This window comes from Panthera uncia (genome assembly GCF_023721935.1).
Source record: "Panthera uncia isolate 11264 chromosome C1 unlocalized genomic scaffold, Puncia_PCG_1.0 HiC_scaffold_3, whole genome shotgun sequence".
In the NCBI taxonomy this organism is placed as follows: Eukaryota; Metazoa; Chordata; class Mammalia; order Carnivora; family Felidae; genus Panthera; species Panthera uncia.
The window spans coordinates 62245596-62272233 of NW_026057584.1; the positions used below are offsets into that span (position 1 = coordinate 62245596).

General features: G+C 42.3%; 1 protein-coding gene across 3 annotated transcripts in view; it reads right to left on the minus strand.

Annotated features, from left to right (window-relative positions):
- Positions 1–6678: 6678 nt before the first annotated feature.
- Positions 6679–26638, minus strand: part of KLHL23 (kelch like family member 23) — a 33345-nt gene continuing 13385 nt past the window's right edge. The window contains exons 1-4 of one of the 3 annotated variants that reach the window (XM_049616060.1): positions 25114–25431; positions 22996–24210; positions 19085–19237; positions 6679–8799 (exon numbers count right to left, since the gene is read on the minus strand). In XM_049616060.1, coding sequence (XP_049472017.1) covers positions 8489–8799; positions 19085–19237; positions 22996–24208 — 1677 coding nt within the window. In that variant the 5' untranslated portion in view covers positions 24209–24210; positions 25114–25431 and the 3' untranslated portion in view covers positions 6679–8488. Of the gene's footprint in view, positions 8800–19084; positions 19238–22995; positions 24211–24696; positions 24783–25113; positions 25432–26638 lie in introns of those variants that run through there. The other 2 variants (XM_049616062.1, XM_049616061.1) reach the window with 2 other exon arrangements.

Genomic DNA, 26638 nt, shown 5'->3' on the forward strand with positions numbered 1-26638 from the left:
GTCAGATTCCAGATTGGAGGCAGGAGATGTAGACAATGAGCCAGGAGTATATCGTTACACTGGGTAGCAAAGAAGGTATCAAAGACTATTGGGACTGTGCCAAAAGGAATTGGAAAGCCATTTGTAGAGCCTTTCACTGGCTCAAGATGGAATAAATTGAACTTCAATAAGATTACAATGGACTGAAAGGTGACAAATATGTTTAAATCCATTCGCTAATCATGATTTAAAAAATCCAATAATTCTAATAAATTACCTTTGAGGGTTGTTTATTTTGCAAACTGGTACATTAAGGTAGGAACCAAGCATTTATCCCACCTTTCTTATACCTCTGGGTAAACAAATAGTAAATGAAGGAAAGTTTCTCTTTACAGAAGTATTTCAACAAATACATCCAAAAAGATAATGGCATGGAAATCACCATTTGGCAGTCTCTAATGAATTAAAGACCTATGTATTAAGTATCTGTTTTAGGGGGCCCTTGCCTGGTGTATTAAGAATACGCAGAATATGCTGAATGAGGAGGCAGAAGCCACCACCACGGGGTCAGCAGGTAGCTTCCTCTGCATCAGAACTCCCATTTGGGGGAAGTGAAAACTCCAGGGTCATTATGATGAAGCCACAGTTTCCATATACTCACACAAAAGAAGAAAAGTCACAACATTTGTTACAAATGCCAGAAACTGGTGGTGGAGGGAGTGGGGATGTGCACAATGAGCCAGGCAGAGGCAGTCTTCTGTCCCAGGGCAGGAGCGAGCGGGAGATAGAGAGCAGGGTAGCAAGCCCTTATTACTTATAAGGTGGTCGGGGCAGAGGCCACTAACTTTTTCCAGGCTCCACTGTAAGTGGTTATTTTTAAAAGGTGCCCAGGGAAAAGCAAAGCAGGAGCCTGGGCGGGAATCCTAAGCGTAGGTCCTTATTTAAACATCCAGACTCTGGCATGTGATGTAAACTATAGGGAATAGAGTCAATAACATTGTAATAACTTTCTATGATGACAGATGGCGACTAGGCTTATTGTAGGCTCATTTCCTGATGTAGAAAAACGTCAAATCACTACGATGTACACCAGAAACTAATACGATATTGTGTGTCAATTATATTTCAATAAAAATAAAATTCCATAAACAAACAAATGAATATCCAGACTCCAGGTGTGAGCAGGGCTGTCATACTGCAAGAGGCATAGGCAGCCACTCCAAATGGTGGTTTTCTCATCACACAGTACCTATGACTGCTAACATCAGAAAGAGGTGATTCTGTGTCCTTTGACAAACACACCACCACCTACAAAGTAATGGGTTTTTTTTTTTTTAATTTTTATTTTAATGTTTATTTATTTTTGAGAGAGAGACAGACAGACTATGAGCAGGGGCGGGGCAGAGAGGGAGACACAGAAGCCGAAGCAGGCTCCAGGCTCTGCGCTGTCAGCACAGAGCCCGATGCAGGGGCTCCAACTCACAAACTGTGAGATCATGACCTGAACCGAAGTCAGACGCTCAACCAACTGAGCCACCCAGGCACCCCCTACAAAGCAGTTTTGACAAAAGAATCAGACCTGAACTTGACTGAGCCTCTAGATTTAACTACCAACTTACAGGAAACACAGAGGACAAAGAAACATGCTAAACTACACAACACGCATTCAATCAGTACAACCCCAGCTTTGGGAAAGCAAAATAAATGATCCAACTTCTTCAGCAAATAAATTGTAAGGTGTTAAAACAAAGAGAGAGAGAGATGGATGGGGAACCTATCAGTTAAGAAACCTGAAAGACAAAATAAAGGCAAAGCAAAATACAGTGTTGTAGGAATTTACACTTGGATGGTGTACTAAGTGGAATGGTGACCCCTCCAAAAATATGTCCACATCCTATGGACCAGTCAGCATCACCTTAATTGGAAAAAGGGTCTTTGCAGATGTAATTACATTAAGGATTTTGAGAGGAGGAAATCCTCTAGGATCATCCAGGTGGCCCTAAATCCAATCACAAGTGTCCTCATAAGTTAGGTAGAGGGAGATTTGACACAGACAGAAGAGGAAGAGACCATCCAACCAGCAAGGCAGAGATTGGATCGTTTGTGGCTGCAAGTGACGGAATGCTGACAGCCACTAGAAGCTGGAATCAAACGATTCTCCCCCAGACACCCCAGAGAGACAGCAGCCCTGCACAGCCCTTATTTTGGACTTCTGGCCTCTAGAACTTTGAGGGAATAAATTTCTGTTGTCTCAAGCCATCCAGTTTGAGATGATTTTTTAATAGCAGCCACAGGAAACTAGTAATACAGGTGTTAATAGCCAGTAGAAGAAGAAAAATAATCACTATGGTGAGGACAGAGGTTATTCATAGCAGCGGGAGGTGTGTTTGTGAGGTGCCTCTGGAGGGTGTCTAGGGTGGTTGGCCAGTCCTCTCTCCTGACATGGATGCCAGTTACAAGAAGGTTTGCCTTTTAACAACTCACTAATCTGTTCATTTGTTTCATGTGGCTTTCTGGATTTGTATTATATTTGACAGTTTAAAAAAAGGTTAAAAAAAAACACACACAAACTAGTGAAGCTCTTATCTCCATGTCTGCCTATATGCACAGGCCCTAGAGTCTGTTGTCTGGGACAAGGCTTGTCTCATTCCCTCAGTGAGGAAGGTGTGAGAAGGAAAGAGCTAAAGGGTAGAAGAGGGGCTGCAGAAACACACATCCGGGAAACATAAGTGCCGCCTTTGTGTATCCATCTGTCCAGGAAAGAAGTGCTGAAAGATGCATTTAGCAAGTTTCAGTGTCTGGCTGGCATTGCTAAGAGGGTTCACAGATTACATGTGCCCACACAGTCTTATGTTGGTGAACAATGGTGGTAAGGTGTGTGTGTAGGTGGGGGTGGGGTGGGGGTGGGGACAATCGGCTCCATTTCTCCCTATTAAGGCTGAAGTACACAGCGATGGTATTTCAGATTCCCCACCAAGAACTTCTATGGGCACTTGTCAGTATACAGAGGTAAGAGCTTGTGGTTTGGTTTGAATTTCAAAGGCAGAAGTTGAAATATTGGCAATCTTAGGGCTCAGTTAGGTGACTGACTCTTGATTTCGGCTCAAGTCATGATCTCATGGTTTGTGAGTTCGAGTTCCAATCAGGCTCTGTGCTGACAGTGCAGAGCCTGCTTGGGATTCTCTCTCCTTCTTTCTTTGCCCCTCCCACACTCATGCTCTCTCTCAAAGATAAATAAATAAACATTAAAAAAATATTGGCAATCTTATATATACAACTGGACATAGTTTACATTGATCATTCCTAAACCAGCATAGAACACCCCTAAATTGTGGCTAATTGGAATCTAGAATATTCACTGAGGTTTTGAGCAAGGTGCTGAACACCACTCCAGTGAACCCCCCAAAAGAATATTATCTTTTAAATCGGAGGGCTGAAGTAAGAGTTAAGTTTATGATTCACAATTTCAAAATACCATTGGACTTCAGATTTGGATTTTAGGACTAGACTACTATATATTTTTAGGTAACACTCTATTTATTACCTTCAATACAAATTAAAATTCCTGTTTAATTTCTTGACAATGGTATTAATTTCATATTGAGCCCTTCAATTGTGAAGTATTGCTAAGTCATGTTCTTAACTATTGTGATAATTGATGAAGATTTACTATCAGTACTGATATTTTGTAATTTTATAAAAAATATTTTTGTCTTACACTGCTCTATTTCTTAGCTGTTCAACCATCACTGCTATAGCTAAAAAACTATGAAACACTTGATATTATGAAGTATTTTGTGGTTTTCTTATATATACTGACATTTAATAATAGTGACCAAATTGTTAAGAAAACTTTGTATATTAACCTCAAGAAAGAGATTTACCATGTAGAGTCCTCCTATCTATCTCCTATGTTTTTTCTGTAACAACCCCAAGCGGACTTCTCATGTCTTAGAGGTTTGAAATGCTTCACACACATATTCCTAAACCAAACACTGACAAGGAAGATGGGAGAGCCGTGATTGGGTTAGACTAATTAAGATTCAAGGTACATGTTTTCTTAATAGACAAAAAAATATGGAGCTTTTCCTTACCAGTAAAGAATGGTTACAAGGTTGGCAATCCGCATCTTTAACATAATTACAGTGATTTTTCTTGCATTATATATTATTTTCAGGCTTAGGGTGCCTGGGTGGCTCAGTCGGTTGAGGTCAGGTCATGATCTCGCAGCTCAGGAGTTTGAGCCCTGCATCAGGCTCTCTGCTTTCAGCACAGATCCTCTGTCTCCCTCGCTCTCTGCCCCTCACCTGCTCCATGCATGTGCTCTCTCTCTCAAAAATAATAAATATTTATATATTGTTTCCAGGGTAGAAAGGCTAGTCCTTTAAAGAATGGTCTAATGGCAAATGACCCTATTATCAACTTCTCTTTTTTTCATCTACTGTTACCTTCCAGTCCTCCAGGGGTCCCTGAGACTCATCATGATTTCTTTTTCCTTCTATTAGAACCTCCTCTGAGGAAATAAGACATATTCAACCACATGGAATTCCGAAAGTCAGGATAAGACTTAATATATTACCATCTGTGGCAGGCAGGGTAATGGCCCCCTAAAGACATTCGTGTCCCAATGCCCAGAACTTGTGGATATGTTAGGGTACATGGCAAAAATGGCAGATGGAATTAAGGTGACCAAAACTGATATAGTGACACACATGTCAGACTTATACCCTGCAGAACTGTAAAGCAAATTTGTCCTGTGTTAAGCAACTAAGTTTGTGGTGATTTGTTACTGTTCCTGCAGCAATAGAACACTAACGCATTATCCAAAAAAAATATTTATATTTCACTATTTGCTTGATATTAGAGCTCTACTGGTTGCAGTAGACAGAAACCCAAATCAAAACAAAAAAAGGACCTACTGGTTCACATAATCAAAGTGTGGAAAAGACAGACACGGAGCTGCATCAAGAAGGCCTAGAACCAAGACACCAGTGTCACCCCCCCCAACCCGACTTGCTGTCTTCTGTGTATTAGTTATATCCACTCAAACCAGCTCAGTTGGGAACTTGGCCAACCACAGCTCTGGACTCATCACCATGGCTGGGGATGAGATGCTATGATGGCCGAAGTACAGGTGTCCCCGTAAGGAGGGAGTTAGGGCATCAGTACAGATGCAGTCATGGCAAGAACTAGACAGATGAAACCCCTAGCTACATCTACTATCATCTAAGAAAAATGAAACTGTATTTCTAGAGTTTCAGACACTTTCATACTAATAAAATGGGGGTTTCTGAGTGCTTTGGGTGGAGGGGTATGAGGAAGGCAGGGGGATTGTCTAGGGAACAGCCTGTCTACTCCTGGCTGATTCAGCACCTAACTGCATCATATAAAGCACCATCTCCTTTGCAGGCTACATTAGCCAGCTCAGGTTGCCATAACGAAACACCACATTGGGTGGCTTAAACAATAGTAATGTTTCTTACGTTTGTGGAGGCTGGAAGTCTGAGATCAGGATGCCAGTAGAGTCAGCTTCTAGTAAGAATTCTCTTTCTGGTTTGCAGATGCTGCTTGCTGTATCCTCACTCAGGCAGGGAAAGAGAAAGCTCTTTGGTAACTCTTACAAGGAAACGAATCCTATCTGATCAGAGCCCTACGCTTATAACCTCCTTAACCTTAATTACTTCCATAAAGCCCTACCTCTACAGTCACATAGGGGATAAGGGCTTCAGCCTATGAATTTGGGGAGACACAAACATTCATTCCTTAACACCAGCATTTATGTATGTGAATGAGGGGGAAAAAGGCTAATGTGCCTTTAAGCAAGTACTCTTGATGTTGACCCTATTTCGTTGCAGCTCAAAACTAAAAATATGACTTGTGAGAAACATTAACTTTAAAATTTGGATACTTAGAGTCCTCTTAAGTATTAACCTCAAAATCATCTACTTAAAATCATCTCCACAATTTTAATTATTTTGCAAAACAGTGCTGGCCCTCCCAAACCAATGGCTTGCATTTAATTATAGTACGATACTTTTCATTCACACTACAGTGATTTGGAACTTGGGATAATTCTGACATAAATGTTTACCTTACCTTCCTTAATCCTTTCTTGTGTGCACAAAGCAATACCAAAAACAGAATTTGATAGAAAATAGGAGGAGCAAATTAAATGCTTCAAGTCACAAACTATTTTCAAGGTCTTTCAAGCACCTGTGGAATGCTTTTCCATAAAAGTAACAGATACCATCATCTTTGTTAAAAAAGTACACTGGATATACAAATGAAATGCTAGGCCTTGAAAAAATTAAAATAACCATATGTGATCCATGATCTCGAAATGATATATACTACATATATATAAATGATAAATTCTTTAAATGTGACAGTGCGAGTTTTACTGTGGCTGAAGCAGTCAGGAAAGAATTCCCAGAGGTTGGACTTGAATCAGGGTTTTATAGGACTTAGATAAGCTAAAAGCAGGGGAAGGTGATTTAAATTGTTTTCATCTATTCCATAAAACAGATCTCCAAAGTGCTACAGGGCATCACATTACTGGTCCAGCTAAGTGTTCTTGAAAGCAATCAAATAATCTATAATTCAATTTCAGATTGGAATAGTCTATAATTCTGTGGTTTCACTAATTCTGACTATCCTTTGACTCACTCACCCAAAATTCCAGCAATTCTACCACATATATTGTGATTTACTTATTTTTATTGAAAACACAAAGTCATATTAAGGAAAAACACTTAAATAAATTAAAAATCATTCCACATTCCCCCCACACTAACACAATGGATTTCAGTTTGCATATTACCTTTTACATGCGAAAAGATTTTACAAAGTCACATAGTGCACATTCTCTTTTGTATTGTGCTTATGTTACTTACCATATCACAGACACATCCATGTGTTTACAGTCTTCCAAATAATTATTGTAGTGGGAGTATAATACTTCACTGTTTTCTTAGCCCACTTTCTTCCTTAACATGTAGATTATTTCCAATTCTTTGCTGTTATAAATAATGCAGACATAAACATCCTCATGCATTTACCTTTTTTGTTTTGTTTTTATATTATTCTTTAGGTTAAAATCTAGGAGTAGAATTTATGGGACAAAGATACGGTCATTTTTGGGGGCTTCCTCTATGTAGTAGCATATTGCATTCCCAAAAGGTTGTGTCTATTTAAAATGCCATCTGAAATGAATGCATTAAACAGTCTCTTTCTATAAAAAAAAAAAGAAAAAAAAATCAGAAGCACTAGGCAGTTTTCAACTTCCACATTTAAAGTTAAAAATAATTACTGTCTTTTTAAAAGGATGAAGAGTGTGGATAGATGGTCTAACAGATCACTAAAAGTTCAGATAACTTCAGGAATGCTTCCTAACTTTTCTCAAGTTTTGGCACACACAGAAGGTAATACTGTAGGCACACTGGGGAAAGTGGGCAAAGACGTTTCTGCCCAGAAGCTTCAGCCACCCAGGCTACCTCTGGCTGCCCCAAGGGATATGGGGCTCCACATCTAGGCACATCTATGACCCAAAGTGCATGGGTCATGAAGCGCTAATTGAGGAGAGGTTAAGTGACTCGATTCAAGTTACAAAAATCTAGTTAGTGGCACAGCTGGGAAATGAATGCAAATTTCTTCTCATCAATGTATTTTTTACTATGTCACAACTGTTCTACATGCTTTCTGGCTCTAAAATTCAATTTTGTATGCAGATATATACCTATACTTAAGAATAAAGAGGATTTCATAGCATGCTTGAACTAAAGACACCTAAACTAGCAATTTACATCAAAGCTGAAAATTAAAAATAGCTCTCAGCATCAGCAAATATTTGACTATTTTCTCTGCAATTTTTCAGATGTGCCATTCTTTTAAATTTAGTTTGTAAACTCTCAACAGTAATAATCTCTTGCACAGGATCTTGTATACTTCTTGCTGTCAGTAACTAAAGAAGAACAATAAATTATACACACTAAAAAGAAAAGAAAACTCAAAGTCAGTCCACATTCTAAATAAGTCTAATGGTGAAAAAAAAAAAAGTTGTTTTAAAATGTTGATTTTGTAGAGGTAGAGAAGATTCCCTCCTTGAATTTCAAATTCCTTGCTAGCTAAACAGAACCTTAATAGACACTAGTACATTACAGGGTCATAGGAGACATTTCATTCCACAGAATGATTCTGACCTACACCAGTGTTGATGCTACCAGGAGAAAATTTCACTATAAAGGTATTTTACCTTCTACCAAGTGTCCAACATTCCATATTACCTTTGAAAAGCAGAGATTATAGGGTGTTAACCTTACTGATTCAACTGTAAATATACATAGGATTTTTCTTGACCATTAATCACTGTACTAAAGTGAAGAGTGGGGGTTAGGCATGGGAATTTACCCATTATGTGCCCGGACACAATAATAAGTAAGGGACTCCAAACCCTGAATTCTTTTTTTTCTCCCACTACACAGTGATTACTTGGTCATTTCTATGGATTCAGTCAGACATTATACACACAAACACACCCATGGGACCGCATAGCACTTGGAAGATTGCCCACTATTTCCCACTTATTAAGATCTGGATCATATTTCTCAATGCTCTGAAGATAAGTTCCTTTTGAGTAGGAATATCCCCCAGTGACATAAATACATCCATTCATGATGACAGCACCACACTCCATCCTCCTTTCCATCATGGGAGCGATTTCTCTCCATTCATTTTGTTCAGGGTCATAGCATTCCGTGATTGTAGTTTGTCCACCAACTAGATAGAGCTTATTTTCAAATGGAACTGAGCACAATCCATACTCTATTAAAAAGAAAAAAGCAAATTTTTATTAGGATAATGAACAAAAGAGATTCCTTAGGGTGATGATATAATGATCCCTTACAAGGCCGCAGACAAAAGTAGAGTAGTCTTGACATTTTGATTCCTCTACCACAACACTGAGCCATGAAATCCATCCCCGATCACCTGATTCAGATTACCTGTCCAGCCATTCTCTCTCAGGTAATCCTTAATCTGACTTTGCAGGATGCCAGGGAAGAGCTCATCCTCAGACCCTTCTGAGAGTTCCCCAGCACAGACACCTTTCATTCTACATCCACGTGTAACAGTTGTAGGGTCTCTCCGACGTTCTGACACAAAGACGCACGAGGTAACTAGTGCAGGTTCCTCTAGGTCTTAGCGGCCATCCCTACCACCATCCCTATCATCTGTAGCCTCTGCAGCCACGGGTGCCGCATGGATGACTCTGCTTGCCTCTCTCACAGCGCTCGTCAAGTTAAGGACACCAGGAGTTAGAGAAGCACAACCAGATTAGTGGGGAACTACAGTCTATCATCTTAAGAACCCCGTGAAAGACGCTCAAAGGCAGAGGGCTGCTGTGTGAGGGCTGGATCCTGGGCTGAGAGTCTGCCTCTAGGTGGGCAAGCCTTCTGTGCTGTTTTAATTTTTCCCATTTTATGTGTCTCCCCCTCCACATGCAAACCTGCTGGCTCTTCAAGGCATCAGGCTCTTTTGCAACCTCACGTCCTCTCCCTTCCCAGGACTGTGACTCGGGTGAGGCCAGCGAGGGGCCTAGAGCGCAAAACACAAGGCCGCTCTGCTCTCACTCGCGGAGGGACTCCAGTTCTGTGCCTCAAGCGAGCGTCTCTCCTCCCTCACCCTAGTCACAGGCATGCTGAGTCCCAGGCTTCTTCCACATCCCTATTTCTAGCACCACTACTGGCCTGTGAGTTCATTCTCTGGGAATAGCAACCAGAGGATTACACTTCAATACTTCCAGCTCCTGACGTTAGTCAGGAGCACTAACGTCAGTTTGCTGTCACTGAGCTGTTCCGTACGTCTAGAAACTCTTCTTTTCCCAAGTCTTTGCACAGCTGCCTCCTTCTTGTCATCTAGGTCTCATCTTATGATCATCTCCTTGGAGGGCCCTCCTCTGACCGCCCAACCTGAAGTAGCCAGTCAGGCATTTCCACCACATCACCCTGTTTTAATGCTCTCCACAGCACTTCTCATTATCTGATGTCTCTTCTTTACTGTCCCTCGACCCTCGGTCAGCATAGGACCTGTGTCCTGCCCACTACTCCATCCCAGCTGGAGAATGGCAAGTGTTTGGAACCTTTTAAGGACTCAATAAAAGGTTGTTGGATCAATGAATGAATTGTACTTTGTACCCTCTGTACCCAAATATGCACTCCCATTATACGCTAAAAAAGCTTATGGGGTGCCTGGGGGCTCAGTCGATTAAGTGTCTGACTTCAGCTCAGGTCATGATCTCGAGGTTCATGAGTTCGAGACCCGTGTCGGGCTCTGTGCTGACAGGTCAGAACCTGAAGCCTGCTTCAGATTCTGTGTCTCCCTCTCTCTCTCTGCCCCTTCCCCGCGCACGCTCTCTCTTTCTCTCAAAAATAAATAAAAACATATAAAAAAAATTAAATAAAACAAAAAATAAAAAAGCTTATCAACCCTTCTTTAGAAAGAGAATGTACAATCAAAAATGTGATTTCCCCTTTAAGGATGCAAGTACATTCTTATCAGTAAAGTTTCTGCTATCTAGGTTGTGAAGGCCAAGAAAAATCTCAGAAGATGGACATTTGTGCTTTGTTGTTCTCAAGTATCTGACATCCAGGAAAATAAGAATTCTTCCACCTGTAAAAACCCCATTTGTTACTTTCTAGTTATATACATGCAGAATTTTTTATAGAATTTAGTTGTTTCAGTACTTGTGAAATTAGAGAAATCATTCCATTAAATGGTCATGAAAATTAATGATGACTCAGAAATCTTATCCATTGGTGTTAAGTGATTCAACAATGAGTTCACTAGGCCTTTCTTAAATTTCAAAAAAATCCCCAATTTGTCGTTCTTATGTGAAGAACAGTATCACAAGGGGCCCTTGGCTGGCTCAGTCATTTGGGCGACCGACTCCTGATTTTGGCTCTGGTCATTATCTCACGGTTCATGGGTTTGGGCCCCGCATCAGGCTCTTGAGCTGACAGTGTAAAACCTGCTTGGGATTCTCTCTTCCTCTCTCTTTCTCTCTGCCCCTCCCCTCCTCGTGCTCTCTCTCTCCCTCTCAAAATAAATGAACTTTAATTTTTAAAAAACGTTTATTTATATTTGAAGGAGAGAGAGACAGAGCACGAGCAGGGGAGGGGCAGAGAGAGAGGGAGACACAGAATCTGAAGCAGGCTCTAGGCTCTGAGCTGTCAGCACAGAGCCTGATGTGTGGGGCTCAAACTCACAAGCTGCGAGATCATGACCTGAGCTGAAATCGAACGCCCAACCAACAGAGCCACCTAGGTGCCCCATGAAAATAAGTAAACTTAAAAAAAATTTTTTTTAAGTATCTCTATCTTCCTATAGCAGGAAAATGTTTAAGATAAGGTGATTCTTGGGTTTTTTCCCATTACCCAAATACAACATAATGCTCTGTTATTGCTGATGGAAACTTTTTCTTCCTCAGCTGTAACGGCCTCTTTCTCTGTTGGTCACTCTACGAAGCTACTGAGCCTGAGGAACTGTGCCTTGTTTATTGAGCTCCCAGCACTATCCATAACTATACCTAACACTATACACAACATGTGGGAAACACTCAGCAAACCTCTGTTGGACCAATGAACGAGTGAACAATTTCAAACTAAGTATAAGAATGGTACCATCTGTCATGGCTCAAAAAGTTTACACACAACTATTCACTATAAATCCATAGCAGTCTGTATTTAGTATTCCATGAATGATATGAATAAAGCCATGTAGGGGCTCTGAGACAACCATGATATTTTCAGGTATTCAGTATACACTGAAATATTTAGAACTTTTTCCTAAGATTGTTCTCACTGAAAAGACCTGTAAAGCTTATGTAATTTAACCTCTTTATTTTACTAGAAAGTAAAAGTCAAGAGCTTAAGCCACTGCCCAAGAGCAGTCATGTGAATAAATGGCGGAGCCAGAAAGAACTCTCTCCCCACTTGACAAGGCTCTCCATAGGTTTTTTTCTTTATCACATCCTGCTTCTTCCCTGTTCTTCCCACACTCTTCTTTCCCAGCTCATCCCTTAACTAGTGCTGTTTCCCAAGACTCTGTCCTTAGTTGTACTTAGTCCCACCCTTGCAGGGCACCTCAACCATCTCCACACCCACAGTCATCACCTCCAAGCAAATGACACCCAGATCTCTAAAGTCAGCCTCACTCTTCCTCCTGGGCCGCAGACCCACACTTCCCATTGCCTGCTGGACAGCTCTTCTGGGTGATCCAACCAGTCCTTCACAGTTAACTACAAAACTAAGTTCCAACTCAGCTCCTCTCTTCTGTTCCCACCACCTCCTCCTTCCCATGGTGAATCCATAATATTCCTCATATCTACCTGTTTTCACCTCCTAATGCTTCAGGCTTTCAGCATTTCTCACCTGGGTTATTATAACAGTTTCAGCAGACTTCTGGTCTTCTCCTAATCTATTCTGAAAGGCTCTAAAACCTTTGTTAGTTCACCATTTTTCAAATTCTCCTAACTGCCATTCAAAGCCCTCTATGGTACACTCCTCCACTGAACTCTCCCATCCACTCTCTCATTCTACCCTCTCACATCCCATCATATACATCCACTCCCAGGTACTGGAATATACCTGGAACTTGCCCCTCTGCCTCCCATCATTAACTTCCTCCCTCAAAAAATACCTTAATTGTATCCATTCTTTAAGGACTAAATCATAACAGTGAACTCCTGGAAGCCTTCTAAGATTTTCAGATTCCCCTTATTCTCAAGCTCTTTCTACCTTCAATTTTAATGGCACTTATTTCTACAACTGTCTTATATTCCTGTTATGTATGTATATTTCCTTCTAAATTCTGAGCTCCTATAGCAGTAGAGACTCACTCTTAACCATCTTTGTGTCTTACATAATAACTTGAATGGTACCCTTCCTGAGGTAAGGTCTCAATAAATGTTATCTTTAATTTAATGGAACTGGAGTCCCCTGTTTTTTAACTAAACAAAACCACCACCCTTGGGGCACCTGGGTGGCACAGTGGGTTAAGCATCTGACTTTGGCTCAGTCATGATCTTGCAGTCCGTTGAGTTCGAGCCCCATGTCAGGCTCTGTGCTGACAGCTCAGAGATTGGAGCCTGCTTCAGATTCTGTCTCCCTCTCTCTCTGCCCCTCCTCCACTTGTTCTCTCTCTCTCTCTCTCTCTCTCTCTCTCAAAAATAAACATTAGAGAATTAAAAAAAAATGTCTCCCTCTCTCTCTGCCCCTCCCCTGCTTGCACTCTGTCTCTAAAATAAACAAACGTTAAAAAAAAGGGGGGGGCGCCTGGGTGGCTCAGTTGGTTAAGCATCTGACTTTGGCTCAGGTCATGATCTCACAGTTCGTGGGTTCCAGCCCCACACTGGGCTTTGTGCTGATGGCTCAGAGCTTGGGGCCTGCTTCAGATTCTGTGTCTCCCTCTGTCTCTGCCTCTCCCCGACTTGCGCTCTCTCTCTAAAATAAATAAACATGAGGGGTGCCTGGGTGGCTCAGTCAGTTGGGCATCCAACTTCAGCTCAGGTCATGATCTCACAGTTTGTGAGTTCAAGCCCCTCATCAGGCTCTGTGCTGACAGCTCAGAACCTGGAGCATGCTTTGGATTCTGTATCTCCCTCTCTCTCTGACCCTCCCCAGCTCACACTCTGTCTCTTTCTCTATGAAAAATAAATAAATGTTAAAAAAATTTTTAATAAAATAAATAAACATTAAAAAAATAAAGCAAAAAACAACAACAACAACAAAAAACGAAAACCACCGACCTCAAAGGCATTAAGAAAAAAAAAAAGATAACATTTATAGTACCTTTTAAAAATAAGAGTAGTCATGATTTCTTTTGTGGTCTAAGCTACAGATCTGTAAGGCAGACTTGAAACTGACATTTTATGTTCCTCAGGAGGCGCTCTGAAAGTGTGTAAGAGGCACACCTCGCCACAGTTCAGCAGAGGCAGGCCCTATGCCTTCAAGGGCGAAGGAGCTAACAGACCAGTTGAATGAAGCAGGCTGGGAGTAAGAAGAGCAACGGCACGGATGCCAGGTCCATGATGTGATAGGAATGGGAGAGACTGGTGACATGGAGCACAGAAGTGCCATCTATACAAATTTTAGGATTGCTTGTTATAGCTTCTAGAAGAATGCTGGTGCAATTTTGTTTGGGATTGTATTGAATGTGTAGATAAGTTTGGGTAGTATTGACACTTTAACTTTATTCTTCCAATCCATGAGCATGGAATGTTTTTCCATTTCTTTATATCTTCTTCAATTTCCTTCATAAGCTTTCTATAGTTTTCGGCATACAGATCTTTTACATCTTTGGTTAGGTTTATTCCTAGGTATTTTATGCTTCTTGGTGTGATTGTGAATGGGATCAGTTTATTTGTCTTTCTGTTGCTTCACTATTAGTGTATAAGAACGCAACTGATTTCTGTACATTGCTTTTGTATCCTGCAACTTTGCTGAATTCATGTATCAGTTCTAGTAGACTTTTGGTGGAGTCTATCTGGTTTTCCATGTATAATATCATGTCATCTGCAAAGAGTGAAAGCTTGACTTCATCTCTGCCAATTTTGATGCCTTTGATTTCCTTTTGTTGTCTGATTGCAGACGCTAGAACTTCCAACACTATGTTAAACAACAGCAGTGACAGTGGACATCTCTGTCGTGTTTCTGATCTCAGGGGGACAGCTCTCAGTTTTTCCCCATTGAGGATGATATTAGCTGTGGGCTTTTCATAAATGGCTTCTATGATGTTTAAGTATGTTCCTTCTATCCCGACTTTCTTGAGGGTTTTTATTAAGAAAGGATGCTGAATTTTGTCAAATGCTTTTTCTGCATCGATTGACAGGATCATATGGTTCTTATCTTTTCTTTTATTAATGTGATGTATCACATTGATTGATTTGCGAATGGTGAACCAGCCCTGCAGCCCAGGAATGAATCCCACTTGATCATGGTGAATAATTCTTTTTATATGCTGTTGAATTCAATTTGCTAGTATCTTATTGAGAATTTTTGCATCCATATTCATCAGGGATATTGGCCTGTAGTTCTCTTTTTTTGCTGGGTCTCTGTCTGGTTTAAGAATCAAAGTAATGCTGGCTTCATAGAATGAGTCTGGAAGTTTTCCTTCCCTTTCTATTTTTTGGAATGGCTTGAGAAGGATAGGCATTATCTCTGCTTTAAATGTCTGGTAGAATTCCCCAGGGAAGCCATCTGATCCTGGACTCTTACTTGTTGGGAGATTGAATAGCCAAAGTAATCTTGAAGAAGACCAAAACGGGAGGCATCATGATCCCAGACTTTAGCCTCTACTACAAAGCTGTAATCATCAAGACAGCATGGTATTGGCACAAAAACAGACACATAGACCAATGGAATAAAATAGGGACTCCAGAATTGGACCCACAAAAGTATGGCCAACTAATCTTTGACAAAGCAGGAAAGAATATCCAATGGAAAAAAGACAGTCTCTTTAACAAATAGTGCCGGGAGAACTGGACAGCAACATGCAGAAGAATGAAACTAGACCACTTTCTTACACCATTCACAAAAATAAACTCAAAATGGATAAAGGACCTGAATGTGAGACAGGAAACCATCAAAACCCTAGAGGAGAAAGTAGGAAAAAACCTCTCTGACCTCAGCCGCAGCAATTTCTTGATACATCTCCAAAGGCAAGGGAATTAAAAGCAAAAATGAACTATCGGGATTTCACAAAATAAAAATCTTCTGCACTGCAAAGAAAACAGTCAACCAAACTAAAAGGCAACCATGAATAGGAAAAGACATTTGCAAATGACATATCGGACAAAGGGCTAGTATCCAAAATCTATAAAGAGCTCACCAAACTCCACACCTGAAAAACAAATAACCCAGTGAAGAAATCGGCAGAAAACATGAATAGACACTTCTCTAAAGAAGACATCCGGATGGCCAATAGGCACATGAAAAGATGCTCAACGTTGCTCCTCATCAGGGAAATACAAATCAAAACCACACTCAGATATCACCTCACACCAGTCAGAGTGGCTAAAATGAACAAATCGGGAGACTACAGATGCTGGAGAGGATGTGGAGAAACAGGAACCCTCTTGCACTGTTGGTGGGAATGCAAACTGGTGCAGTCACTCTGGAAAACAGTGTGGAGGTTCCTCAAAAAATTAAAAATAGATCTACCTAGGACCCAGCAATAGCACTGCTAGGAATTTACCCAAGGGATACAGGAGTGCTGATGCATAGGGGCACTTGTACCCCAATGTTTATAGCAGCACTTTCAACAATAGCCAAATTATGGAAAGAGCCTAAATGTCCATCAACTGATGAATGGATAAAGAAGCTGTGGTTTATATATACAATGGAATACTACTTGACAATGAGAAAGAATGAAATATGGCTCTTTGTAGCAACGTGGATGGAACGGGAGAGTGTTATGCTAAGTGAAATAAGTCATACAGAGAAAGACAGATACCATATGTTTTCACTCTTATGTGGATCCTGAAAAACTTAACAGAAGACCATGGGGGAGGGGAAGGAAAAAAAAAGTCAGAGAGGGAGAGAGCTAAAGCATAAGAGACTCTTAAAAACTGAGAACGAACTGAGGGCTGATGGGGGTGGGAGGGAGGGAAGGGTGAGTGATGGGTATTGAGGAGGGCACCTGTTGGGATGAGCACTGGGTGTTGTATGGAAACCAATTTGACAATAAATTTCATATTAAAAAAAAAAAGCATGCAGCACTGAGATAATGAATTAAAAAAAAAAAAAAGTGCCATCTAAAAGGGAACAGCCACTACTTGGCTCCAGTGATTGCTGACAGAAAGGAATGTGGTCTGAGGTCATTATAATTTTTCTAAAGGCCAGGAATCATGATTTTTATTTAAGAACTACCGAATTTTAAATATTGGTGGCAAGTCAGTTAAAAATATTTTAAACACTGTACCCCAAAAAGAACATACCAGGCAGCATGTTAATTTGCTACCTTTGTTTCTTACATTGTCACAAAAAAGTCCAATATAAAGCAAAACTTTACAAACAGAATTATATGATCCCATTGATTTGTACTCTAATTTAATATTTATTTCTGACTGATTTTTCAGTTGGCCATGGATTTTCATGCTTTCGCTTACATCTTTTAGACTCCCTTTCAAGCAGTTAACAAGCCATATGCTACTTAAATATGTTATAGGACATTTATTTTTAAAGGAACCCTTTATGAAATTTATATTAAATTTGTAATGTAAACAACTGCCCTCTAATTTGTTAATCTGAGTTTTCATATATTGGATTTCTTTGTAAAGATGTCAAAGTAATATCTAACTGATAAGGTTAACACGAAGATCAAATGAGATAACAGTGCAATTGTTAAGAACATGGCCTCCCAGCCAGATTGCCTGGTTTTGAACCTCATCTCTAACAAGCACTAGCTAGCGGACCTTAGGCAATTCATTTACCATGTCTGTGCCTCAGTGGCCTGCAAAATGAGATAATAGTAGTACCTCGCTCACAGGATTGCTGTAAGGTTTAAATAGATTAAGACATAAAAAATTATTAGAATAGTTAGTGCCTGATGCATACTTACTAACTAAAAGTTAGCTATTACTCCATACAAGCCAGTATTACTACTTTCCATTATAACTTCGCTGACCATAACAGAAAGTGGTGGGGAGTCTGCGATAATTACATCTGGGCTGCTAGGAGATAGGCTACCTGTTCCATGTCTTCAGAGCCAGGCCAGCCTATGGCCGAAGTCTCTTCTTATGCAAAGCCCAGGACATATGGATATGCAGCACCAGATTCAGTGCGCTTCACCTCAACTGCCAGATGAAACTGGTCAAAAGCAGGAGAGCCTGGTCCCTTCAGAAGAGACAGACTGCTTCGTGGCTATAGCACAGATTATACAATCAGACTGCTTAAATGAATCCTGGTCTGCCACTTCCAAACTGTGTGACCTTATCCTTTCTAGCCTCCATTTCTAAATACGTAAAATGGGGGTGAACAATACCTACTCGTAAGGTTATAGATAGAATTTAAGGTAATACGACATGTAAGGTGCTTAATCAGTAGCTGACCTACAGAAAGTGTTCAAGAAGGTTAACAACTGCTATCACTCTCAGATGATTCAAGCTTGGGAATTTCCAATTATGCTCACCAGTGACTCACATAGAAACCTTATGCTATATGGAAAATCATCCAAAGTAGTATAGTGATACGGTGATATGAATCTTACCTAAGGAAAAATCTTAAACATATATCAAAGAGACACGTCAAAGAACAAAGGCACAGAAGGCAGAAGGCTGGCCATTCCTTGTGGATGGACCACATGTCCCCTTCATGACTGTCAAAGTAAGGCCAGCATGGGGTTCTGTACATCATAGGAGTGAGTGCTTAATAATTACTGGCGCCCAAACAGAACATGCTAAAAAGAAGAAACCATCTCCTGTTGAACTGAATCAATGAGTAATCTTCCCGACTATTTGACAGACTAGTGCTTTTTAACTGTCTATAAAAACTGTGTTTTATATAATGCATATAAATGAAAGAAAGCACACAATAGAGGAATAGGAAACACAACAAAAGAATCTAGAAAATTTGGGGGCACCTGGGTGGCTCAGTCAGTTGAGTATCTGACTTCGGCTCAGGTCATGATCTCACGGTTCATGAGTTTGACCCCACGTCGGGATCTGTGTTGACAGCTCAGAGCCTGGATCCTGCTTTGGATTCTGTGTGTGTGTGTCTCTCTCTCTGCCCCTTCCCACTCACACCATGTCTGTGTTTCTCAAAAATGAATAAACATTAAAAAATTTTTTTAAATAAAAAGAATCTAGAAAATTTTAAAAAGAAACTACCACTTTTAACCACACAGGCTTAAAATGTATTCCGTAAAGACATCGGGGAAAGCACTTGTAGATGTGACCTAATTGGAACTACCTGTGATTATGGCTGGATGGGCATATGAATATTTTGAGCCTTTTAATTACACCCATGTGCAGTCTGCTATAAATCTAGAATTTTCTATTTCCAGGCCATTTTTAGCTGTACAACATGTACTATTTGAAACAGTATTTTATTACCTGGATGTGGGCTGGAGGTGATGAGGCTCCATTCATTGATATCTGAATTGTAGCTCTGGACCTTATCATAGGTGCAACTTCCTCTGTAGCCGCAGTGGCCGCCGATGACGTAGATAACTTCATGTAAGACGCAGGCAGTTGCATTTCCTACGCCTGTGTGTTAATTAAAATCACACTGAATACTGGGCTCAGTTTATTGTTTCTGTTATTACTGATAGTAGATGCAAGGTCCTGTGCTAGGTGCTATGAGGGATAGAAGAATGAACAAGAGAGGCTCCTTGCACTCTTTTAAAAGAGGGTGAGACACTTACACCAATAGTTAGAACACAGGGTACAGAAACACCGTGAACGTTCAGAGCAAGGAGACATTGCTTTGAGGAGGGAAGTCTGATAGCAGGTGGCCGACTCTGACCTGGACCCCGGTAGGTAGGACTGTGGCAGGTAGAGGTGAGAGGAAGCCATCCTAAGCAGAGGGCAAGGCAAGCGCAGAGGCTTAGTGGGCAATGTCTAGAGGCCTGGATTGATGCCAGCACACGGAAGGGCCCGTGGCAAACCTGGGGCTGTCGTGTGGGAATTAAAGCCGACATCATAAGTTGAAGCCACATCACAAAGGATCCTGGCACTCAACTAAGAAATGTGGACTTCATTCAGCAGGATTTTTAAGATTTTTAAGCAGAGGAAGGGAGAAGCAGAAGACAGAGTCAGAAAGATCTAGGTATTGGCCCAGGTACAAAGTACTGAGGGCCTGATTTAGGAGGGGCTTTGGGTATGGAGACAAGACGCACAGATAAGCCTTGATGACTGACTGTGCCAGAAACAAACAAAACTGATTCTGAGGTCCTAAGCTCAGAAAACCAGGACACCCTGATGCCCTAGGAAGATGAGGAGGAAGAAATGAGTTCGGCAGGGAAGGAAGACATCAGATTCGTTGAATACATCAGTTTAGTCTTTCAAACAACTTTTATTTACCACTGGTACATGCTGGGTGCAGTTCAATCTCCTTGTGTATTTCTACTCCAACACAAAAGTGAGTTTAAAAGCAGGGCAGTTACGATAAGAGAGGGAAAAAAAGTCAGGAGCTCCTAAACTTCAGCCAAGTATTTATTTCTTCTCTGTACATCCCTAAACCAAAAAAGGAAATGAATTTGAAATTTGACTCTACCCAATTTACATTCTGATCACCAGGGGAAGCTGCCAGTTCACTTCATGACTACAAAACAAAACAAACTGGGAAAAGTAACGTTACTCTTGCAACTTAGAAAAATGAGAAACTTAAAACTCAAAATCAGCACTGGCCAAAGCTGCTCATGACTGACACAGTGTTACCCTTCCCAGGGACAATTAGTTACAATCAGGAATCAAAACTTCAATGTCAAAGTATAAATAAAACTTTGAAATTTCAAGCCCAGCTGGTTGGGATGGGGGGCTTCCGTGCATGAGGGTCTCCCATTCTACTCAAGGTGAAGGCAAAAAACAGATAATGGCTTTCTTTCACAGTGGACGCACCATTGAAGCATTTTCTTTTCAGCAAGCATGTTTCACACATGATTTAACAGGGGTGCCTGGGTGGCTCAGTCAGTTGAGTGTCTGACTATGGCTCAGGCCATGATCTCACAGTAGGTGAGCTTGAGCCCTGCATTGGGCTCTGTGCTGACAGTTCAGAGCCTGGAGCCTGCTTCGAATTCTGTGTCTCCCTCTCTCGCTGCCCCTCTCCCAGGGGCACTGGGGACTCTGTGTGTGTGTGTGTGTGTGTGTGTGTGTGTGTGTGTACATGTGTGTGTCTCTCTCCCTCAAAAATAAACATCAAAAAAAATTTTTTAACATGATTTAACAAAATTGCAGTAAAGTAATAAACTTTCATCCTCACAGAAATATGCTCTTCACTAGGAAAGCACTGGAACTGTTATCTCATTATCTCATTGGCAGAAACTTTTCCACGTTGACAATAGCTGCTAAAATATTTGAACTTTCTTTGTCTCTTTAGTAGGAAAGGAGTCATGACAACCTTCAGGAACATCCTGGGGAGAAGACCAGGAATCAGCGGTCAAGCTCAGGCAGAGTCCAAAACCACAAAACCAGAGCAGCAACAGTAGTGGGCCTTATTCCCCCTTCTCCCGCTCTATCACCTACTGCGACAGAACCTTCGGGCATGCAGGAGAATGGGCATGATTTAATATGAAAGACACCTTTTTAAAGTTTATTTTTTTATTTTGAGAGAGAGAGAAAGAGAGCGAGCAGGGGAGGGGCAGAGAGAGAGGGAGGGAGACAACCTCAAGCAGGCTTCATGCTGTCAGCGCAGAGCCCGACGTGAGGCTCTACCTCACCAATGGTGAGTGGGACACTTAACCGACTGAGCCACCCAGTCGCCCCTAATATGAAAGATATTTTTGTTCTATCAAAGTTGACATGTTCTTCTATAATGACCTTTATTATGACAATAATGAACAACGAATAATGACAAGAGTACCTAACACTTACTGAGTGTTTACTTTGCTCCAGAGACTGTTCTACACACTTCACGTGCATAAATTCATTTAATCCTCTCAAAACCCTAAGCTATATAATGTTGTCACCCCCACTGTACAGACCATAAAACCGAGGCACAGGGAGATTAAACAATTTGCCTGAGCACACCAGCAAGTAAGTGGAAAGTTGGGATTTGGACCGCAGTTTGGCTTCAGAAGCAACGTGCCTGATCACAAGACCATCCGGCCTCTCAGGCTTCCTGCTTGTCATCCAACGATCACACCAGGTCAGATTCCCAGACCAGGTCAGATTCCCACACCCTCCCTAGTGTTAAAAAAGAAACAGAAAGCCCTGGGAAGGAACATTTGGGATAAAATGACACAAATTTAGTAACAACCTACCAGTTGTTTTTGTGCAACTCTCCAGCACAAATGAATAAATGTAATTAAGATTCCAGCTTAACTTTTCTGCCAGTGGGAGGGAAGGAGAGCAAGGCTAATATAGTACTGGACACAGCAGAAAATACAGTGTTTATCAGACAGACATTGAGACCCAATAGTGCACCTGGCTGTGTGGACCACATGAGGGAGGGTATGGGATCTGCCTTATCTTCTACTCTATGAAACAAGACTTGAATCACAAAAAGAAGGGGCTATCTGTCTCCAGTTTTTGAGAGAATGTAATTTGTTACACTCTACAGGGACCAAACCTTTCAAAGTTTTAATGAAAGACCCTTTAAAAGAGAGATGACCACATAATGAGAGGGAGAAAGCTGAATATTTAAAAGCAGGATTGAAAAGGATTCAATTTCAAGAGTAAGCAAGCAAAAAAAAAAAAAAATTAAGTATAAACTAATAAAACTACCCAGCTTTCTCCCTTCATTTAGACTTTGACTTAAATATATATTCTTAAGACCTGAAGCAAGACCTAGGCTTGAAACAGGCTGAAGAGTAAGTAGAATGAGTTATACTGTTTTCTTATATAAATGATTTTTTTCTAGTCTGAGTAGCATATTCTGATCACATAACCTCAAACAAGTTGGGGACTGTTATACCATGCTTTTACTTGGAACATTCTGTCCACAATTACTTGTATAATCTATTATAGTTCCTAGGTAGCATTCCAAAAGTGAAAAGTTCTTTTAAAGTTATTTGCACGATAATTTAGATCACTGGTCTTAACTTCAAGCCCTTAAAAAATATTGGGGCCCCTGGGTGGCTCAGTCGATTAAGCATCCGACTCTTGGTTTCAGCTCAGGTCATGATCTCAGTGTCATGAGTTCAAGCCCCCCATTAGGCTCTGTGCGGACAGTGGAGAGTCTGCTTGGGATTCTCTCTCTCTCCTTCTCTGCCTCTCCCCGACTTGCACTGTCTCTGTCTCTCTCAAAATAAACTTTAAAAAAAAAAAACACTTAAAAATAGAGAATAAATGTAATCTGTACTTACCTTTAATCATGTTTGCAATAGGAATCCATTTCTCTTTTAATGGGTCATAGAACTCAGCCTCTTCTGCAGGAGCCCCTTTTCTGTAACCACCTAAAGCATAGACACAGCCGCCCAAGGTGACTGCACAGTGGTAATACCTGGCATTGAGCATTGGCAAACCTTCTGTCCATTCATCGCTTTCACTGTTATAGATCCACACTGTGTCAAGAGCTTCTATATTATCCGTCCTATAACCCCCAGTTACATAAATGTTGGGTCCCAAACATGTAACACCATAGCTCTCCCTAGTATAGTCTGGTATTTCTGCTCCCTGAATCCAAACATTTGTCAGAGGATCCCATATATGAACCTCTGATAAAGGATGCCAGTAATAGCCTCCAATGATGTACATTGTGGCTGTGGACCTCTGAGAAATCTCTTTATGCAGGGGATTCAAAGCATTATATATTAGAGATCGTATCTTATTTTCGGTTAGGAGGCAGCTTCTTTGAAGACCTAAAGCTGTTTTTAAATACACTGGATCTATATCTATGTTCACATAGCTTAGTAGATTATACAGGCATTCAATTCGATTTTCTACATCATGAGCAGTCCACTTAATAACAGGCTCTATGATAGCTTCTTCTTTCCAAACACTGAGATTCTTTCTGGACAATATAAAGAGAAACTTTTCAAGGCTGATTTCCAAAAATTCTTCTTGTTGCCACACTTCCTTAAACCTTGAACACAGAATTCTTCGAGATTCCTTCTCTAGTTCTGGACACACGTGAAATTCTGCAAAGGAGTGCATTCCAATACAATTATCAATATCCAAGTGCCTTACCAAAAACTGCTCACAAGCTTTCTTTACTGAAAGGAACTGCAGCAGATCGGCTGCTTCAAGCAGGCTTTGAACATTTCTTTTAGTTATTTCAATCTGGGAAGTGTATGCATAATTCACAAGGCCTTCCAAAATATCATGGTGGATGCCAGAGATTTTTATTTTATTTTTAAATTTTTCTTTCATGTCAGCTGTGAACATTGCCTTAAAATAATTGCTGCAAGCAGCTAAAACAGCTCGGTGACAATGGAAGATTATGCCTGAAGGACACTGAAGGGTAATATCAGTAAATAATCCATCCAAGTAAAATGTTCTGAATGCATCCAGAAAATCCACTGGATGTGTGGTATCCTTGAAATGGTAAATATAATCTTCTTGTCCTTTGAGAGCCATGGCTGCAATAAACATGAAATAAATGTGTTTTCAATTTTGCATATTACTGAAAATAATCAATGCTAAATATGCCAATCCTTATGATGATACTCTAAAGCTAGACTAAGTCACAAATGCAAAATGTGGATACACTATTTCGTCATTTATGTGATGGTCAATCTAAATTTGGGGTCACTTTGAGCCTGAAATGAGGCCCCTAGGATTTTCAGTAGTCCTTTAAATAAAAAATATTGATTTGCTACCCCATTCACCCAGTCTCCGAAATCCGACCCTAGTTGGCGGTCGGAGAGAGAGAACCCACGCTTGTCAAACCGAGTGTCCGGGCGGGTCACCCCAATAGAGACCGGACTTTGGCCGTCTTGGCTCGGCCCCAATTCAACCTTTTTCACTAGCTCCGTCTCCCTTGGGAGTCGTCTCGAGATGCCAAAAAGGGGGCGATCGAAATATAACTAGAAATGAAGAAATCTTGGAAAAGGGAAACCTTGTACCTTTCGGCTTAAGAAAGGAGCGAAAAGAAAGCTGCCGGGCTGCTGTCCCTCCATCCCTGCGCCCCCTCCCCCGCGCCTGCCGCAGGGGTTTCCGCGCGCCCCGCGCCTGGGCCCCGGGCCCGCGTTCCCGCCCGGAGACCGCCCCGCCCCGGGCCTGGCGCGGGGACTCGACTCGAGGGCGCCGCGCGCCGCCCGCCGGGCCGGTGCCCGCGTCCCCTCCGCCACGGGACGCAGCACAGGTGTGGGGAGGGCACGCGGGCGGCCCTGCGCTCGGCCCGGCCCGGCGCCCGCGCGGCCATTGTCTCCGCGCCCCTGCCGCGGGCGGGCTCGGGAGGCGGCGCGGCCTCGCTCTCCCGCGCTCGGCCCCGCTCGCTCCCCTCGGGCTGGCCCCGGGCGGCGGCGCCGCAGCGCACCTACCTCCGGCGGCGGCTCCCGGGCACGGTGCGGGCCGACGGGCTAGCGGCGAGCGGGGGCTGGGGCGCCTCCGGACCCTCTGACCATCTTTGGAAGAAGCGCGGCGGAGGGTGCCTGCTAGTGCAGCTCCAGCCCACAAGCGGCTCCTATTTTGGTGCCCTGGCTGCTCCCCGCCTCCAGCCCAACAGCCCCCCGCGCGGCCTGGGCGCGGGGCCACTCGCGGGAACTCCCCGGTGGCGGGGCCGCGCTGCGAGCAGGGGCGGGGCGGCCGGGCACGCGGCTGCAGCCCCTTCCCGGCCGTTCCCCCCTGCAGCAGGTGGGAAGTCAGCTCCGAGGAGACCGCCTGCGCGACTAGCTTTCTGCTCCTTCCTTAGGTCTGAGCCTCACAGCACACACCCCCGAGCGTTTTTCTCTAGACACTCTGCAGTCCACATCTGGAGGCTGAGAGAGGGATGCCCTTTCCCCCTCCTTCAGTAGCTCTCACAGGCCAGGCCCTAGAGGGAGAGATGGAGGGGAAAGTGTGCAGCAAACCTTAAAGGTCTGGGGCTGAGGTTGCCTTCAGAATGCCAGAATAAGTGTCGCTTTCCCACCAACATCATCCCGCCCCCAGCGGAGCACTCAACTCAGGAGGGAGCCCCTGGGGCTGATTTGCACACTACGGACTAACCTGGAAGCTTTAAGATAAACTGAGAGCAGCCAGGGTCAAGGATTCAAGTTCACATATTTAGAGCAGAGTAGCTGAAGAAGCAGCCTCCAGTCTTTCTTCCTGATGACAGCAAGTCCAGTCATATAAAGACGTCCATTTGCTACACAGACGGCATCCATCCATTCATTTGCAAGTTTTTATTGAGTGTCTGATAGGGCTAGGCACTGGTAATTAGAGCTCTTAGGGAGCTGACAGTCTAGCCATGTAAGGGAGGAAAGGGACCAGGATGAAATGAACATCAGAGGCCCAGTGTGTTTCTCAAAGTATGGTCTGAGAGACAGAATATACAAGTGGACAATGGCCAAACTATGTATGACAACACAACTCTGAACCACATAAGAAGCTCAGGAAGCCAAACCATAACCTCTGCATCTGGACCAGAACAGTTAGGACATCCTCAAGGACTGCCAAGTTCCCTCTTTTTGCTGGACTTCCAACTCAGGAGCAACCAGAGAAAGCCAACTGCTCCCCAAACCAATCACATAAAACACCCCTTGCTTCTAGCAGCCTGCCTCTAGCTTTCCCAGGCCAGAAACCTCCAGTCTGAACATACCTTCCCCCTTTTTTTCAGTTTTATAAACCTTTCCCACTCCTCTGCCTGCCTTTGAGCCTCTCCCAAAGGCAAGTAATGGGGGCTTACTCTGTTGCTATAGCAAAATCTGAGTAAGTAGCATCTGCTTGTTCTCGTTTGGGTGGTTTTAGTTTAATTCTGCAGGTCAGTCTCAACTGAATTATGTGGGATCATAGTTATGCAGCATCCCACAAACACCACCAGGTCTCTGGGGTGGAGACCTAGGAATCTGTATTCTAACAAGGGCATCA